The following is a 19,926-nucleotide window of genomic DNA, read 5'->3' as shown; positions in this document are numbered from 1 at the left end:
CCTCCAAAGAATCTTGGGAAGTGTAACTTGTGAACGGTGCTAAGAGTTGTTAGGAGACACCTATTCCTCTCACCCTCCCCTAGGATGGATGCTGCATGTGGTCAGGGGGTTTGAGAGTATCAAAGAAGCTGAGAGCAAGAGGGTCTGTAGGGAAGGAGGCGGTCTTTCAGATATTTGGGACCTAAGCTGTTTAGGCTCCCTCACGTGATGAGAGGGTTTGAGAGTGTTGAAGAAGCAGAGAGCAATGCCATAAGGAGTCTAGACCAAGAGTCTAGACTCCTAGCAGGGGCACCCAAGGCGGAATGGTCAAAGCTGAGACACCAGACTAAGATGCATCCAAACTCAGAGGAAGGCAATGGTAAACCACCTCTGAATACTTCTTACCACGAAACTCTATGAACAGAGTATCCAAAATGCAACACGAGATAGTGCTAGAAGATGAGACCCCCAGGTCAGAAGGCACTCACCGAGCTACTGGGGAAGAACAAAGGACAAGTACGAGTAGTGCTGTGACTAATGACGCAGCTGGGTCAAAGCCAAATGGAACCCTGGAGGCTGATGCTCACAGATTCGAAAGGGGAGTCTGGAGTTTTATGACGTACACAATAGGAACATGGAATGTGAGAAACCTGAACCAGGGAAAGTTAGAAACTGTCCAGCAAGAAATGGAATGCATCAACCTTACAATACTTGGTGTGAATGAATTAATGGGAATGGGACTTTTTCAATCAGGCAACTACAAAAGATTTTATGCAGGAAATGAGAAACTAAGAAGAAATGGGGGTTGCTTTAATAGTGAGAAGTGACGTAGCAAAAGCAATTAAGAGCTATAATGCAAGGTCTGAGTGACTGATATCAATGAGATTAAATGGGAAATATTAATATAACCATCATTCAAGTCTACGCTACAAAAGCGAACACAGAAGAAGAAGAATTGGAGAGATTTTATGCAGAAGTACAGGAGGAAATTGATCACACACTAAAACAAGATGAGCTGATAATCATGGGGGACTGGAATGCAAAAGTAGGGAACAGAGAAGAACTAGAAATTGTGGAAGATGGGGTTTAAGAGACAGAAATGAGGAAGGAGAGAGACTTATTGAATTCTGTGAAGCCAATCATTTGTTTCTTGCAAACACATTTTTTGAGCAACCGAAAAGACGGCTGTACACATGAACATCACCAAATGGTCAATATAGGAATCAAATTGATATTGGTAGCAGAAGATGAAGAAGTTCCATGCTTTCTGCAAAAACAAGACCAGGAGCAGACTGTGGTACAGATCATGAACTGGTAATATCAAAAATCAGAGTAAAGCTAAAGAAGAAGAACAAAGCAATCATCATGCCAAAATACAATTGAAATAACATCTCAGAAGAATATAAAGATCAGATAAGGAACAGATTTGAGGCTTTAAACCTAGTTGATAGAGAACCAGAAGAACTATGGATTGAAGTCAGAGACATTATGAGGGAAGAATGCAAAAAGACAATACCTCTAGTTAGGGCCGGCTCCAGGAATGCTGGGGCCCTTGGGCATCAGCCTGCCCTGGGCCCCTCCGCTCCCCTTCCACAATCCGTGGCACAAGCTGTGCCGTGGATCACAAGACAAGAGCGTCCGAGCCACCCGCTGCCGCCCACCACCATCCCCCCGCTTCATCTACCTTTCTCTGCTGTTGTTTGCAGCTGTGTGCACTGCGTGCGCAGGGATTCCATCAATCAAGATGGCGGCCGAGGTTTCTGTAAGGGACTGAAGCCTCTGCCCCCATCTTGGTTGATGGCATGCAGCGCGCGCAGCATCTGATTGTCCTGATGCACAACCTATACTCTCGACAAGAGGCTACTGTAAGGACAGAATATGGAGAAACCGATTGGTTCCCAATCGGAAAGGGTGTAAGACAGGGGTGCATTTTATCACCCTATTTGTTTAATCTGTATGCAGAACATATCATACGGAAAGTGGAATTGGACCAAGATGGAGGTGTGAAAATTGGAGGAAGAAATATCAATAATTTAAGATATGCAGATAATACCATGCTACTAGCAGAAATGAGTAATGATTTGAAACAAATGCTGTTGAAAGTTAAAGAGGAAAGCACAAAAGCAGGACTACAGCTGAACGTCAAGAAGACTAAGTAATGTCAACAGAAGTTTTATATAACTTTCAAGTTGACAAGGATGACATTGAAGTTGTCAAGGATTATCAATACCTCGGCACAGTCATTAACCAAAATGGAGACCATAGTCAAGAAATCAGAAGGCAGCTAGGACTGGGGAAAAAAGCGGATAAGCGAAAAATCAACATTTGAAATCTGGTGTTGGAGGAGAGCTTTGCACATACCATGGACTGCAAAAAAGACAAATAATTGGGTGTCAGAACAAATTAAACCAGAACTATCATTAGAAGCTTAAAATGATGAAACTGAGGTTATCATACTTTGGACATATAATGAGAAGACATGATTCACTAGAACAGACAATAATGCTGAGAAAAATAGGAATAGAAAAAGAGGAAGACCAAACAAGAGATGGATTGATTCCATAAAGGAAGCCCCAGAATTGAATTTACAAGATCTGAACAGGGTGGTTTATAACAGATGCTCTTGGAGGTCACTGATTCATAGGGTCACCATAAGTCGTAATCGACTTGAAGGCACATAACAACAGTTCATCTCACAGAACTCCAATTCCCAGAGCAGTTTAACAGTCAGTCCCTGTTCCCAGGGAACTCTGGGAATTGCAGCTTTATGAGGGAAATAACGGTCTCCTAGCAACTCTCAGTGCCCTCCCAGCCCTACCTGGAGGTGCCAGGGATTGAACCTGGGGCATTCTGCATGCACGGCAGATACTCTGCCACTGAATCATGGCCCTTGCAACAGCTAACTTTTGTGGAAAATGTTTTTCTTAACTGCCTGCATGACCCTAGCGGCAACAAAAAATGTTCAGCAAGTGTTTGAACGTTAACACAGAAAGTGCCTGCTGAATCTCTTTTGGAAGAGCATTCCACAGGAATGAGCCAGTCAAACTGAAGACTTACAATGAACAAAAACCTGATAAACATACTATTTTTGCTACCGGAGCGAGGTGGTGATGGTGCTTATACATCTCTCTGGGGCCACCTCACCCCACAGTGCCTCACTCTGAAGAAGGACGCAATGCGGTGATGTTGTTGTGTTCTTGTTCAGAGCGATACATTGTTGGGGAATCAGACAGAAATAGCAGGACTTTGCTATGGTGGCAAATACTGTTCTAAGCTTGCAGTAAACTGCTAAAAGAGGGACGAGGAACCTGTGGCCCTTCAGATGTTATAGGAAGCCAACTCCCATCAGCCCCAGCCAGCACGGCCAATGGCTAGGTATGACGGGAGTTGCAGTCCAATAATAATATTTGGAGGTCCACAGGTTCTCCACTTCTGTGCTAAAACATAAATAGTTTTTGCTGTCATGGCAAAAGGGCATCTGTGCTCCTAGGCAGCAGCTGCCAGCAGGCTACAGTCATGACTGAAGCCACCACACTTCAGGAGAAAACTAGCCACCGCCAGCCACTCCAGAGACAACACAATGCACCTAGCTTTCTCTTGGATGGTGGTCAGTTGGCAGCAACAAGCGGGTGGGTGGGCAGGTTGCAGAAGTAGCCGCTGACACCTTTACAATCCACTGCCTGAGCCAAAAGACTCAACTTGTCTCATGCAGAGCCGGCCCTGGGAACTCTTTGAACTAATCTATACCAGATTTCCAATGTGTTGCCCTCCAGATGTTGTTGGACTACAATTCCCATCATCCCCAACCATTGGCTGTGCTGGGACTAATGGGAATTGGAGTCCAACATCAAGAGGGCACCACACCACACTGGTTACCTCTGAGCTACACATTACATAGAATTTGGTGATAGAATTCTGAATCTACTACTTCGGAAAACAGATGAGGGTACGGATCATCTCTTTAATGCCTATATATTTAATTTATATGCAGCAAGCAGCACTACAGAGATAAGGTGGGGATGATGTTGGTCAGGGGCTCTATTGACCTGGGCAGAGTAAACAATCTACCCTGGATGGGGGTTGTATTCCTCCTGAAGGATGAGATGTGCTATTTCAGGCTGCTATTTGATCTGATGCTTCCTCTGGATTTACAGATGGTAGTGGTAGCTAGGAGTGCCTTTTACATGCCTTAGGAATTAAGTAAAAGTGCCATCAGTGATATAGTTCGGCATTGCACAACTGATTTCATGTTAGAAATACCCAGCACAGGGAGATGGTGGCATGGGGGGAAGACTGTGAGTCTTTGCTGCAACCGCCATCTCAATCAGAATCAACAGCCCCCCCTCTCATGTGCTTGCTATTTGCATTAGTCGAGAAAAGCTTTCAATCTTAACTATGGTTTGTTAGTTACATAACCCATAGTTTTAGGTCTGCTTGCTTCAGCAAACCACTGTTAACCACATATTCTCCAGATATGGACACCATGACAAACTGTGGTTAATCTAAAACATGAGAAAACGCTTCCAAACCAGCCCTTGTGGCTGCACCAGAGAAGGAAAGGATGGGTGAACACGAGCACATAGCTTATTGCATCTCATTTCCATAACACTAAACCATGGTTTAGACTTATATACTAGACAGCAATACCATTGCATTTCAAAAAAGTGCAGTTAGATGTCTTGAGGAAACATTTAATTCTTAACCAGCGAATAAATCTCGGCAAATGCATTATAGCTGTTCTGCTCATCTATTCCAAGGCTAAATCCTAGTATTTAAAACATGGGGCTGGATAAGACCTAGCTCAAATTAAGCATTTTACAGTTAACACCTTCCAGGAGATGGGAGGGGATTAGTTTTTATGCCCAACATTCCTTTGAGATTGCAGTCTTTCTGATTTTGCAATAAACTCCCTATTGTTTCATATGCATCTTGTTCATTAAGAACATAAGAACATAAGAAGAGCCTGCTGGATCAGGCCAGTGGCCCATCTAGTCCAGCATCCTGTTCTCACAGTGGCCAACCAGGTGCCTGGGGGAAGCCCGCAAGCAGGACCCGGGTGCAAGAACACTCTCCCCTCCTGAGGCTTCCGGCAACTGGTTTTCAGACGCATGCTGACTCTGACTAGGGTGGCAGAGCACAGCCATCATGGCTAGTAGCCATTGATAGCCCTGTCCTCCATGAAGTTGTCTAATCTTCTTTTAAAGCCATCCAAGCTGGTGGCCATTACTGCATCTTGTGGGAGCAAATTCCATAGTTTAACTATGCGCTGAGTCATTGATTTGGATTGTATGGATACATGTCCTCAGTATATTATCTCTTTTTAAAAATAATTTCCTAGCCAAAACTGCAGAGATGCCTATCCCACCTTTCTTGCCGTGCTTTGGTGTGCTGGCCTGCTGTGCAGCCAAGGTAATGTATTCAAATCATCACTCTCCACATCACTTAACCAGATTGTGGGTTAACTTGCTCTCATTCCAGGCAAATGACAGTACTGCATTTTCCATCTGAAAGACTCAAGGGAACTGAGAGGGATTCACTTCAAAAAACTGCAGGAAGAGCTGCACCACTAACATGGGCATCATCCACACAAATGAATTTCTTTCCTGAGCAATGGGGAATGGATTTAAGGGTTGACAGAAGTGGTGGCTGGTGCTGCCAATTTGGACTGGTAGGGCGGAAGCCAAGGAGCCCAACAGTAGGCAGAGACAGAGCCAACAATAGGCAGAGGGAACTAATTCTAGTTTTGCCCCTATCCTCTTCCCTGCTGAGTTCTGCAAGGGCGACACTGAGGAGGAGGCAGCTGACATGCTGTGTCACCCCCTGGACTGGTGGTAAGTAAGAAGGCAGACAGGTTGGGGATGGCTGAGAACAGATTGGTGGGCAGTGCCCCATTCACCCTAATGGACCAGCCTTCACTGGTTATTAGCTTTGTTTCTGACAGTGCTGTTGACCACATGGGGGCAAAAAGTGTGTAGGGAACATGGGAACGTGTGCCAGCCCCACCTCTCAACCCCTGATCTTTATCCAAAAGTCTGAAGGGGGCTAGGAAGGGCATGCAGTTGAACGCCCTTACAAGCCCTCTTCAGACCTTCATGCGAAGGTCAGGAGTGGAGGGATGGGGCCAAAACACGTGGGCGTATTGCGGCTGGCATACACATGCCTGACCCCCAGTCACATTTTGCCCTTGTGTGGCTAGGCTGAACACCGGAAGAGGGTTTATGTGATAAGCAGAATGGGTAAAGCTTTCCCCATCAATGTATCTGTAGTTGTTAGAGCAGCCTTTCCCAACCTTTGGGTACCCAGATGTCGCTGGACTACAGTTCCCATCATTCCTGACCATTGGCCATGATGCCTGGGGATGATGGGAGTTGTAGTTCAGCAACATCTGGAGACCCCAAAGTTGGGAAAGGCTGGGTTAGAGAAAAGTTTGCAACAGGGCATCTCAAAGGCTGTGTGCGCATTACAGGCTTAAAACACAGCTGGTTTGTTCTTTTTCTCAATTCAGTTTGAAGTTGGTTTTGGGGGAAATGCATCTAAATGCAGTATTTCATAAGGAATGGCAAGATAGATACAGGATAGATGTGGATTCTAGCTAATGTTATGTTTATCATGTTTCCCAAACCATCGGTGGGCGCACACTGATTGCAGAGTAAATGGGAATGTGTACAGACCCAAACTTTCTACCATCCCCCAGACCCGCTTGAGAGTGTTGAAACTTACTGAGGCCCACCAGTCACAAAATGGCAGTGCAGAGGCAGAGCTAGTCACAAAATGGTGGCAGATGGAGGCAGAGATTGGCATAAGCAGCTGACGTTTTTCTTTGATAGCTAGCTAATCCCTCTTTGGAAATTGCTAATTTTTTTAACTACAGCAATTTCCTTTGGCAGGAAGTTCAATAGTTCAGCTTCTCTCAAGTTAAGTACAGCCATTGGCTCTGGAGGTTTTGTGACTCAGCCACCCCATTTGAGGCAGAAGCTGCTTATCCAGAAGCTCTAAGTGGAGAAACCCTTTTATGTTATATCTGTCCCCCCAAAAATCCCTGCCAATGTATTTTTACTCATCTCCTATAATCTCTTCTCCCTTGTTTCTTTCACACTTAAACTTAACGTTTGTGGAAAGGAATAAGGTACAAATTCTTTAATCCCTTCTCCATGCTCCTTTTATATTCATTTCTTCCTCATATAACCACTTCCTTCTCTTATCCCCTTCCCTTTTGTTGTTATGTGCCTTCAAGTCGATTACGGCTTATGGCGACTCTATGAATCAGTGACCTCCAATAGCATCTGTCATGAACCACCCTGTTCAGATCACATTTCAAATGAGTTGATTTTTCTCTTATCCACTTTTTTCATTGTTCAACTTTCACATCCATACATAGAGATTGGGAATACCACGGTCTGAATGATTCTGGCTTTAGTGTGCAGTGATCCACCTTTGCATTACCATTTTAAAAAATATTAACCTTTTATCTATCTTTCTGATTTCCTTCAACACACCCTGTGGCCTTTTCCCTTTAGGGAAGGAAGACTCTCCCTCTTCCTCTCTGTCCTCCAAGCTTCTCCATCTCCACCTTTACTCATTTCCATTTTCTCTTCCCCTGCATGTGGGGCACACACACACCAGCTATCCAGTTTCCAAAGCTACTGCCCAATGCCAGGTTGTTCTTCTGAGGTGGAGGAGGCAGTTGTCACCTTGGAATCAGTCAGGACTTGAGGCCACAGTTCCTCATGCCTGGTCTATATTAAGTAGCTTTCCCCAATGAACCCTGGGAATAGTAGTTTTGTGGAAATAGTCAAAATGCATTTATTAATGTCCTTAGTGTTCGGTATTATAAAAATACACAAAGAAATAGGAACTAATTTGGTTGGTCCTATTTCTTAGCAGAGATATAAAAATACAAGCAGCAGAATGAGAATAAACCAGCCCCACCTTTCTCTATATAAACAACAACAGACACAATCTTTTAGGTAAAAGAAAAGAATGTTTACTTACGACCTCATATGTTAGGAACATAGGCTCTAGCTTAGAAGAAAGAGAATAGGAGTCTCAGTTCATTTTAGTGGTTTAGTATTGATGCTCTCAGAGAGAGCATCTGTGCCATGCAGCCTCTCTCAATGGTGGACAGATCAGCAATGGAGAATATTCAAAAATCCCCAGGACAAAGGAAGAGGAAGTCAGGTAAGTAACCGCACCCATTAGGAAGTTACATCATGGTAAACAGGTACATGGGATATTTCCCCAAATATCCCTTAAAGGGAACATGCAACATTTGCCTATTCCAACACTTAGTTCATCCATACAGGGGTTGGTCACTGAAAGCCATCATAGTTAAACAGGTTTGAAACAGGCTTGGGTTTGCAATATATAGTTCAAGTGAAGTGAAGGTGTCTAAAACATCTGCCTTTTTCTTTCCCTTCAGCTCCTGCTGCCTTTGCTGGACTGATGTACTTGTTTGTGAGACAGAAGTACTTTGTTGGCTACATGGGGGAGAGGACACAGAGGTAACTCCCCAGTTGCATCTTCTCAAAATGGTTTCAGTTGCCAGGTGGCCATTCACATGTATATTCCTTGGTCCCCTCCTTCCAAAACAATATGTTCTAGATCAAGGGTGGGGAGCCTGCGGCCCTCCAAATATATATCATTGGACTACAACTCCTACTATCCTTGACCATTGCCCATGCTGCTAGCTGGTGCTGATGGGAGTTGGAGTCCAACAACATCTGGAGGGCCACAGGCCCATCCCGGTTCTAGATTTTCATATTCGGTTTGTCAGGCTCATTTTGACATAATGTTTTCTTCTCACATTCGACACATGCAGAAAAATGCTTTTTTGGAATGTCAAATCCCAGCAGATTTTGCAGGAACAAAAATATGAGAAAAGGACATTTCTTGTGTGTTTCTTTATGTGTTTTTCCTCTGTGGAACAAAATCTATATTTTCTTCTGACTGTTGCATGCTAGTGGGCCCGGATGTTTATAGGCCAACTAAGATGGCATGGCTTTAAGATATTTAATATATATTTGGGCTAGTGTTATTTGATTGATGATTGGCTGTGGACTCAGCTGCATACTCTCTGATCTCCTATGGAGGGCTAGATCAGGATGGGCTGAAAGTATATTGGGCCCATTAACGGATCACTGCCAGGGCCAACACAAAAACATTTTGGTGGCCAAAATGGACTAGCAAATGCCACATAGCTGCCACTCATTCCACAGTGGCCACCTCTTCCTTCTTCCTGTTTGATGAAGCTGCAGTTACTGCTGCTTCTCTTTCTCTTCCACTTCCTCCCCCACAGACCCCAATGGAGTAACCATGTCGCCCCAAAAGGCCTTGCTCTGAAGAAGGATGCTATATAGCATCTTTCCTCAGGACAAAGTATTGTGGGGTGACCAGGCAAAATTGCCTCAGAGAGCCATAGGAATGCTGCTACAACAAAGCACACTGTTAATCTTTGACAAAGAGGCAGTGATGTTCATATGCAGTGGCTGGCCACCATCATGCTTCAACCCAGGAGAGAAAGTTAGCACCCAATGGCTGCTCCACACTTAGCAGGCACACCTGGCTCTCTTGTGGGCAAGGAACAGGCGGGTGGCAGTGGTAGGTGGCCAGTGCTGTCCTTCCAATTTGCTACCTGAGCCAAAAGGCCGACATGCCTCATGGTAGAGCTGGCCCTGAAGATAGATCACCTAGTGTCTGCTAGTTACTGGGATTCTTGCAAAGGATGCTGGAAGTGGGTGAACTTTGATCTGATCCAGCAACCAAGGCACATACATTCTTGCATTCTCAAAATTACTTAGGCCAGTTATACTGTTCTTAACAGTGCCTTTCATGTATATGCAGACTTCATATAAAATATATAATATATATAACACCTAATATGGGCTCATGTTGGGCCCATATTAGGTGTTTAGGAGGAGTCTTAGTATGGAGGAACATGGGTGATGCCACCCCAATTTCAGTGATTACGGGCAGAGGGAAATATAGCCATGGGGAGGTGGTGAATTACCAGAGAAGGCGAAGGCAAGGCTATCTGCGCCTTGTTCCTTGCTGCCACTCCTCTCATGGATTGGTTCCTCGTTGCTCATCTGCTGTGCCCACTGGCCTGTGTGTGTTGTTGTTTAACGCCAGATCGGTACATAATAAGACCACTCTCATCCATGACTTGATTGTGGATGAAGGTGCCGATTTGGTGTGCATTACCGAAACCTGGGTGGGTGAGCTTGGAGGGGTTGATCTGACCCAGCTTTGCCCACCTGGATACTCACTGCAGCACCAGTATAAGCTGCAGGGATGGAGGGGAGGAGTTGTTGTGTCTACAGAACTTCGATCTCTGTCACCAGGAAACCACTCTGTCTTGGAGCTGGCTGTGAGGGCCTGCACCTGGCATCGGGCTGAGGAGACAGTAAACTAGGGTTGCTAATGGTGTACTGTCCACCCTGGTGCCTGGCGGCTTCTCTGACCGAGCTGGTGGAGGTCATCTCGGCTGTGGTGTTGGAGGAGCCCAGAACAATAGTGCTGGGTGATTTCAATGTCCATGCTGAGGCTGCCTCTAGTGTTCTGGCTTGGGACGTCATGGCCTCCATGACGACCGTGGGGCTGTCTCAACTTGTTACTGGCCCAACACATAGGGCAGGGCACACGCCTTTGCTCCAGATGGAGGAAGGGGTAGTCTGGAGATAGTGGGGGTGGATGTCACCCCATTGTCATGGTCAGATCACTTCCTGGTGAAGTTTAGACTTATGAAGTTTAGACTCGAATGTGAATTGTTTGCAAGGCACTTTGAGGGTAAAGTTGCTCGCCTCCACAGCAGTCTTGATGCCCCATCCACCTCTACTGTAGTCTCCAATGAGGTGTACAGTGCAACATCTGCTGCAACGTTTTGGGAATGGTTTCAGTTAATGCGGCCTGGTGACATGGACAAGGTGCTTGCAATGATGTGGCCAGCAACGTGTCCTCTCGACCCTTGTCCTTCTTGGCTTATTAAAGCTTGCCCAGGGGGTCTGACCAAGTGGATCCAGGGTGTGGTCAATGCATCATTGTGAGAGGGAGTGGTTCCAGCCACCTTGAAAGAGGCGGTGATCCAAACACTCCTGAAAAAGCCCACCCTGGACCCATTGATTTGTGACAACTACCGACTGGTTGCAAATACCCCCTTCTTAGGGAAGGTGATTGACAGGGTTGTGGCGCAGCAACTGCAAGTACTCTTGGATGAAACAGATTATCTTGACCCATCCCAGTCTGGGTTCAGGCCTGGTTATGGGACTGAATTGGCCTTGGTCGCCCTGATGGATGACCTCCATCAGGAGAAGGACAGGGGGAGTGCAACCCTGTTGTTCTTACTAGTCTCTCAGAGGCTTTTGATACCATTGACCATGGTATCCTTCTGGGCCGACTTAGTGAGATGGGTATTGGAGGCACTATTTTACAGTGGTTCCGATCCTATCTCCAGGGTCGTTCTCAGAGAATAGCATTGGGTGACTGTCTTTCGGCCCCCTGGCAGTTGTGCTGTGGGATGCCGCAGGGTACCGTCTTGTCCCCCATGCTGTTTAACATCTATATGAAGCCCTTGGGAGCAGTCATCAGCTTTGGGGCGAGGTGTCAGCAGTATGCTGATGATATCCAGCTCTATTGCTCCATAACTTCTGGATCAGGAGAGTCCGTGCAAGCCCTGGACCGCTGCCTGGACCTGGTGGTGGGCTGGATGAGGGCCAATAAACTGAGTCTGAATTGTAGTAAGACAGAGGCACTGTGGGTTGGTGGTTCCTGAGTTCGGATAATTGGTCAGTTGCCTGCTTTGGATGGGGTGTACTCCCTCTGAAAGAGCAGGTTGGTAGCCTGGGGTGCTCCTGGATCCATCTTTGTTGCTAGAGGCCCAGGTGACCTCAGTGGCTAGGAGTGCCTTTTACCAGCTTCGGCTGGTGAGACAGCTGCGGCTGTTTCTGGACCAGGATAGCCTGACCACTGTTGTCCATGCACTGGTAACGTCTAGGCTGGATTACTGTAATGCTCTCTATGTGGGGCTGCCCTTGAGGTTGGTCCAGTAGCTGCAGCTGGTGCAAAATGCGGTGGTGAGACTGCTCACTGGAGCAGGGTATTGCCAACATGTCACCCCGCTGCTGAAAGAATTGCACTGGCTGCCCATTTGCTACAGGTGAGGGCCTCCTGCAGATATCATCTTATCAGGAGGTTTGTTCTGCTCAATATAGGAAATGAACCTTTAGTGTGGCAGCACCTACCATGTAGAATTCCCTCCCTTTGAATATTAGGCAGGCACCATCTCTGCTATCTTTTTGGCGCCTTTTGAAGACTTTCCTCTTTCAACAAGCCTTTTAAGTTGAGACCTATCCTAGTCTGCATCTGTGTCAGAATTGTTTAATATGTTTTTTAATAATGTTTTTAACCCTTTTTTAAAGTTGTTTTTTAAAAATGTTTTTAATGCTGTCTTGTTTTAATGTATTTTAAGATTTGTTTTTATGATGTTTTAAAGTGTTTTAGTGCCTTTTTTGCCGCCCTGGGGTCCTGCTGGGAGGAAGGGCAGGATACAAATTAAATAAATAAATAAATAATAAATAAATAATGATAGATCAAAAGGGTTAAAAAATGTAGAACACACAAGATTGGTCAGCCTAGATTTCCTCACCTTTCCATCCTGATTGCATTTCTCAAAGAAAATGCATTGTAAGTGTTATTCCCACTACTGCATAAACACTTGGAGTTGTATCCAATATACTCAGAGTAGACTCATTAAAATTAATCTAAGTAAGTCAAGTCCATTCATTTCAGTGGGTCTACTTTGAGAATTCTAACACTGAATACAACCCTTATCTGCAAAGGCTGGAGCTGTATGATGGTTAGGCATTGTTGAGATGGCAAAATCACTGCCCTCAATGGTGAAGCAAAGCAGGGTCTCTGAACGTACAATGGGGCTGCAAACCTACACCTACTAAACCCCACTGAACTGAGTGGAACCTACAGAGGGTCTCCAGTTGTCCTATACTGCTTGGCTTTCACATATCTCACCAGGTTCTTGAATTAAAAATGCAAGGCTATTGAATTTTGTTTCAAGTATAATCAACGGCTATCATTTTTAATCGCTAGGATCAGATATATATGTCTCTTAAATGAACAGTCTTGGTTATTAAGATGCATAAATTTTGCACTGTGAACCAAATTCATTTGCTGATTTACACCTGTGTGGCTCATATGAAATTAATTGTGCTGCTGTTGAGACATACATCAATGCAGAATTTGACCCTATTAATCTGAACATCCTAGCTCTATTAAAGTTGAGCTTGACCTGGAGGACAGATAGAGAGGTTTAGTTGGTTTCTTGCAAATCGATAAATTTTTACATACTGCTTTCTCCCTTTCTCTCTCTCTCTTAGCACGCCTGGTTACATTTTTGGAAAACGCGTCATATCTTTCTTGTTCCTTATGTCTGTTGCTGGAGTCCTCAACTATTACCTGGGTCTCTTGTTTGGAAGTGATTTTCAAATGTACATAAAAACTATAACTGGCACCATCTCCCCACTGCTGCTTATTCCTTAAATCTCTGCAGAAAGAGAGGGAAGGAGGTGAGAGAGAATGGAAGGGGTCAGTGTGCTTAGCCAATCAATATCCAGAAGCAGATGTTTGAAATGAACCTACAAAGCCCCTTTTAGATTGCCATAAATCCAATGCTCCTTGGGACTTCGTAGGTATGATTTATTGTGCACAGTTGGCATGTCTTTGGAGAAGAGTAATATGTTCCTGTAATTTATGAGGTTTCCTTCTATAAATGGGGTTGGTCACTGAATTCTTAAGTGCAAGGGAATTTTTTATGCTGCCATCCAAAAAACTTTTTTTACAAGATACCAAGGCATAATGCCTGATTTTGTAATCTTTTTGAATTTGTAATTCCTATGACAGTTAATGGAACTGAGACTTCCAACTTGGTAGAAATAGGGCCAGACATATGGCAGTCACACAAGCTCACAGCCCTGTTTTATCATTATCACATAAGCTTAATATGCCTAAAAATAAACTATTATGTATCTTTCTCTCTCTAGAAGGTTGTTTTGGAACATGCTGGTATTTTAAATAAAGTTACTTACAATGACAAAATTAATCCAATTGCTGTTTGATCCTTATCATTTCTCAAGTCTGCTGCAATAGTTTTTATTGGACCAAATAACATTCAGAATACTAGATGTGATTTTAGAGGTAATACAGAATTCAGGTATAAAAGTTTAAATCAGAAAATAAATACATGAAAGTGTTACATAAGAAACCTTGGTAATGTTGGTGAAAACTGTTTGTGTAAACAAGTATGGGGTCAAGTCACTCAATACCCAGTGTGGACTCAAAATTATTTCCTTTTTTATGTATATTAAAAATGGATGCTATTTGACAACAGCAAGAAAAAAAATGACTAGCTACCTACTCCTCTGTCTGCACTGTGCTTTGTTCTGCATGGACTTCTGGGGACATATAGCAAGTCTTATTTCCTTTGTTTTCTGAAGAGCATCTCCTATTCTCTTCCACATGCCCCTTTTGGTAGCTACTTTTTAATTCTGGGGGAATTGAAAAGCAACCTGCAGTGCGGCACAGTCAGGGGGGCTTTTTTGCTCATAAAAGAAAACAAGCATCCATCCTGCCTATGCACTTCTCTAGATCAAGGTCCATATTTCTTATAAAGCATTTTCTGATTGCCTTTAGTGTCAGTCAGTGTATAATACATCAACAGCTACCCTTTTGGATTAGCAAGTCACTGATGGCATTTTTGTCTCTCAGCAAGTCCAGGACATTTACCAAAAAACAAACCACAACCACAACAACCCAACACATTACAGGCAGGATCACTGATGTACTGGATAGCATTAATCATCTCTTTACAACATTCTGCCTGCCTAGCATAAACAGAATACATAAACATTGATCTTCTTGTGTAATTCAACTCAGATTGCCTTTTCTACTCACAGCTAAGCTGCCTGATCAAATAGGACCTGTAGAGCCACAATGTCTGTTTTGTAAAGTATTATGGCTCTGAAATGTTTTGAAATAAAGGAAATAAAATCACTCTATAATGGTGCTTACCAGAAGAAACATGGCAATCTTAAGCAATAAATGAATATCCTGCTATCATCCAAATATTCTTAGCCAGCCAGAAAGCATGCTTGCTTTTGTACAGGTGATGCACATGTTGTTGTTCTGCTCCTTTGAATGAAATTATCTCAGCTGCAGGAAATAGTCCTGATCAGCCTTGTAGTGTAAAACCTGATCCATGCTTTGGAGGTAGGGAACAGACTTCCAGGAACAATAAGTCCATTTATGATTCATTAAATAAGATTTCTCTCCTTCTCAGATAGTTTCACAGAACCTTCCCACCACCACCGCAGCAAAAGGTAACTTTTATAATGACTTCAAGGTGGAGACTTACTTGGAACCAGGCCTTTTAAAAGAGTTCTACATGCTTTCAGCCGTCTAATCAAAACCCAATTTGAGCCTTACCTAGCAACCTAGTGTGTGGACTTGAACATCTCCCACTTTACACATTGCATTGATTTTTCCTATGTGGAAATTGGAAAGCACTTTTATGTAGGAAAGAATGTGTATTAAATATTATTATTTGCATGTTAGTGAGTTTGTTCTTTAAACTGATTGTATATATTAGATTATATTGTTATCTTTTTTTTCCCCACAGGAAGGTGTCCAATTTTGTTTCATTATGTTTGTGAGCTACTTTGGGGGATTGAACAGGGCCAAAAATATGCATATAAACTGCGGTGTAAATCATCATCTCTTATCCATGAATATGTTTAGACAAGTTTGATACACCCAACATGTGTTTTAAAGTGTAAGTACAGTTGTCATGTCCTGTCCCGTACCTTACAGAGGCCTGTCTCAGTTTGGGAGAGCAGGAAGGGTCTTAAGGTTGCCCATCAACAACTTGGACAACAGACTGAGCAGGCACACTGGTCACCTAGTCACAGTCTTCCCCACAATATGTATTGCATTTCTGTTTCTATTATTTCTGCACTTGCCTTTTTGCCTATAAACGTATGCTAATTTTAGACAGATCTGTGCCCTCTTTTTATCTTCTTTTTTTGGTGATGTGTGAACTTCACCCTTCCTTGCCATCTCAGCATCATTAGCTATCCTAACTGTGGGAGCATACTTGTTTCGGAAATGATTCAGGCTGCAATCTAATACCCGGCTTCCTGGGAGTCAGCCCCAATGAAAATAATGGGGCTTACTTTTGAGTAGACACATAGAGGATTGTGCAAGCCTAAGAACACTGGCTTGAGAGTAAGGCTAACTGTACTGAATGGGACTCAAAAGAAAAAAAGCTTTGCATAACAAGCTAGATTTGAACTGTTTGGGGTCCCAGTACACACAGTAGTTTGGCTTGATGGAAAATAATTTATTCTCGGCACCTGGAGAACAAAGGGGAGTTGTCAGGCAAGCCATTGTCATTAATCATTCCTCTCATATTTCTTGTACTGGTACTTATGAAATCAGCAACTTAAAACAAAAATATGTAGTTGTACGATGTGATGCTTATCTGCAGAGCCTTGACTGAATCTAAAGGAGCTATTCAGAAAGTGCTCTATTATGCTAATTGGTTTGTGATTTTCATATATTTCTGTACATGATTTTGTTTATATTTCCCTTTTGAAATATATCCTGTCCTGTGTGTAGAACAATGACAATCTCAGAAGGGATCTGTTATATTTTCCCCAGGAATTAATTGCGGGGGGGGGGAGAATATCTGCTAAATTGGACTTGATAGCAGATTGTGACTGAATTTGACAGTCCACTGTCTTTTTGGACCAGCACTGAATTCTTGCGGCGGGTCATGGCTGTAATTGGCATGGCTTTAAAAAAAAAAATCCCCCAAATTTTGTAATTACAGTCGCTATCCATTCACCTCCATGGATTTATGTAAGCATTTATGTTAAAAATTATTTTTTTTTACCACCAAAAAAAAAAAAAAAGCACAGCAGATTGAATTGGCAAGTGCAAAAGCGAGCTGGAACAAAAAAAGGGCGGATCAGGATTGAACAAAGGACTAGCAGATTGGAACTAGCTAGCAAACCCCATCCCTAGTGTGTGTACACACAGACATACACACAAGCAGGATCTGCAACAAATGTTGCAATATGGAGGTTCCAGCCAGCCATGCCCTCTTCGAGGATACTCCATTCCATTCCTCTCTCCTGGTTTTTATTTCTCACCTGTCCCAACAGTCAAGCCAGGATACTGTGGCCACTGAGCATGCTCAATCCTCATTTGGCTGTTTTGAGGCTTCCCCCACTTAGTTTTTTCCCCCTAAAGTGTTTTTAATGCATATGCAAAGCTTTGGGTTTCGGGTGGGTGCCATTTCGGCTACATAGGACTGACACTCAAAAGATTTTCACTGTTAGTATATATGATACAATAAGACATCAGTTTTAATCATCTGGTCCAATAGTCTTGTCTTGACCCCCCCATCTTACCTGTAACATGGAACCCCTTTCTTAATTGACTATATCTGCCCAAATTGTCTTTTCTTTTTGTCTTTTCTCATTTCCCAGTTCTTTCCATTTCCTCCCTCTCTTTTGAAAACCGCCCCAAATCACTACACCACTCAGTTGTGTATCATGCAACCCACCAGCAGAGGGTAAATAATCAAATCTAACTCCTACCATGTTAGGATTCTATGGTCTCAAATTAATCACCCAATAGATGATAATAATTAATAAAGCATCATTTATTCATCATTGCCATATGCCAAAAATGGTCTCATGGCAACTTGCAGCAATAGATGCTCACAGCCTTTCCTAGAAGAATAGGATGTTGCCTTATATCGGATCAAGCCTCTTGTCCATCTGGCCGACTGTTACCTACTTGGACTGAAAGCAGTTCTCCAGGTTCTCAGAATAAGGTCTTCCCCATCGATTGCTAATTGTTTCTTTTTAAAATGGAGATGTCAGGAGCATGAGGTACGTTAATGTGACCCATCCTCTTAATTAGAGATGGGGAAGAAATTTGTTTCAGTTTCAGTTGAACCTACCTAATGCGCCCATTCCAAAATAATACTGTTGTGAATTTGGGGGTTGGAATGGATGATTCCTGTGGGTCCTCTTCCAGCCTCTGATTTGGAATCTTGTGCCTTAGGGGAGGGGGTGGCTCTGCTGGCCAGATGAGTTTCTTTTGTTAAGGTAATAGAGCGGCCAGTTTGCTAATGGGTCTTTCAAGTGCCCAGCAACTGGTGAATGGGCCAGGGAGATCCTTTTGTCATTTAAACTCTGCAGGAGAGTCTTCCCCCCCTCCTGGTGGCTAGCAGAGGTTTGTGCTTGGAGTGTGTGTAGAGTGTGTCTAGAGAAAGGCTGGGAACTGGAGGCAGGCAGAGAGGCTATCCCTCTGCACCATGGCTTTAGGATGCCTCCTGCAACCCAGATGGAAAAGCTGGATATTGGACTGCTGATGCCTTGAACCCCTCCATCCTAAGCTCAGGTTGGAATGTGTGTAAATAAATATACCATGTTTCATAAAGACACCACAGTCGCCGCTGACCTTCTTCCCCAAAGGAAACCAAACCCTGGGTAAGTGCAGGGACCCCTGAAATCTCACCACTTGGAGATTGGGGAGGCGTGCAACAATACAGAAACCGAAACACAGATATCCTTCACAATTGGCATTTCTCTGAATTTTGCAATGCAGTTCTCTAGCCAAGGAATGTGTACAAAAATGCATATATTGGGATAAAGTGTGCATAAAAATGCATATACTGGTAAAGAAAAAATAACGTAGAAAACAATACAAAAAATTACAAACAAAAGTATTAAGAAAATTTGCTTTGCAAACGTGTACATTGGTCAAAATTGCATACAACAAAGTGTAGATTAGAATAAATTTACACTAAAATGCTGATGGCTTTTCAGGAGGGCTTTTGCAGAAAAAAGGTCACATACTGATGTGGAAATGTGGAGAGAACTGAAGACTGAAAAAAATGAGAAACAGAGCGAAACTGAAGTTGACAGATTTGCCCATCACTACTCATATTGAAGAAGGGACTGAGACCAGAGGCTGGGAGTAGAATGCTCTGCTTGGAGGAAACAGTCTGCTGGAATCACGGATGGAAGGGCTCCTTTTTAGAAGGGAGAATGCAGAGCCATATTTGGATGTAGGTGTGATGTTCCTATATTAATGTATATATGGTAAGTGTTGGTTATTTAGAAGATACATGGTAAGTGGAGTGAAAGAGGAGGGGGAGTGAATGGGCAGTAGAATGCTAGATGATTGGCTGAGTGTTTAAAATGGCTGAACGTATAAAAGGAAGAGAGACAGTGGAATATGGGAGGTGGTGGTGGTGGATGAGGTGAACTGAGTGGGTTGCTTGGTGGGATTTAGAGAGTTGTTTGCCAGGAGAGAGTGGAGAAGGAGGGGGGTGGAGTTCGGATTAGTATTGAGTAAAACCATATGCTTATGTGCCTTAAGAAGAAATCTTGTTAATCTTGTTAGCTTTGTTATCTTTAATAAATACTTAATTTGGTTTACCAAAGGCCTGATCCCTGGCTGGGGTTTCACAGACCAGAAGGGAGGGTAAGGTAATGACCAAGGCTGAAGGGGAACTGTAACAAATGGTGGCAGTGGTGAAGAGAATAACAATACCAGTATTCAGAGTCTCTGGGAATACTAGTATTAGGACGTGACTGGTGGTTGCCTAGCAGGGGGATCTGTTGAGATCTGTGCTAGAGCGGGGAGAGAAACCATAAAAAAGGACAGTCCGGACTGGTGGAGTCCCTGGTGGTGCCTAGTGACAGGCAGTAGCCACGCGCAGGTAGGAACCTGACAGGGAGAGCCAGGGAAGGGCGTCACTGTAGGCTCCACTGGTTATGGTCTGATCTCAAAGGTTTGTGTGTGCATGGGCCATTCTGATCTCAAAGGTTTGTGTGTGCATGGGCCATTTCATTTACTGGAGCC

At 43.6% G+C, this 19,926-nt stretch overlaps 1 protein-coding gene across 1 annotated transcript in view; it reads left to right on the top strand.

Annotated features, from left to right (window-relative positions):
• ALOX5AP (arachidonate 5-lipoxygenase activating protein) overlaps positions 1 to 14,072 on the top strand; it is a gene marked incomplete at its 5' end in the record, with an annotated part of 31,361 nt that extends 17,289 nt beyond the window's left edge. The window contains 3 exons of the mRNA XM_061629571.1: positions 5,318 to 5,388; positions 8,399 to 8,480; positions 13,365 to 14,072. Of these exons, the coding sequence (XP_061485555.1) occupies positions 5,318 to 5,388; positions 8,399 to 8,480; positions 13,365 to 13,527 (316 nt within the window). The remainder of the gene's footprint in view (positions 1 to 5,317; positions 5,389 to 8,398; positions 8,481 to 13,364) is intronic.
• Between the last annotated feature and the right edge of the window lie 5,854 nt (positions 14,073 to 19,926).

Source organism: Rhineura floridana, chromosome 5 (assembly GCF_030035675.1).
Source record: "Rhineura floridana isolate rRhiFlo1 chromosome 5, rRhiFlo1.hap2, whole genome shotgun sequence".
Lineage (NCBI taxonomy): Eukaryota > Metazoa > Chordata > Lepidosauria > Squamata > Rhineuridae > Rhineura > Rhineura floridana.
Note: the sequence above shows the minus strand (reverse complement) of the source record. Positions and strands in the feature narration are given on the sequence as shown.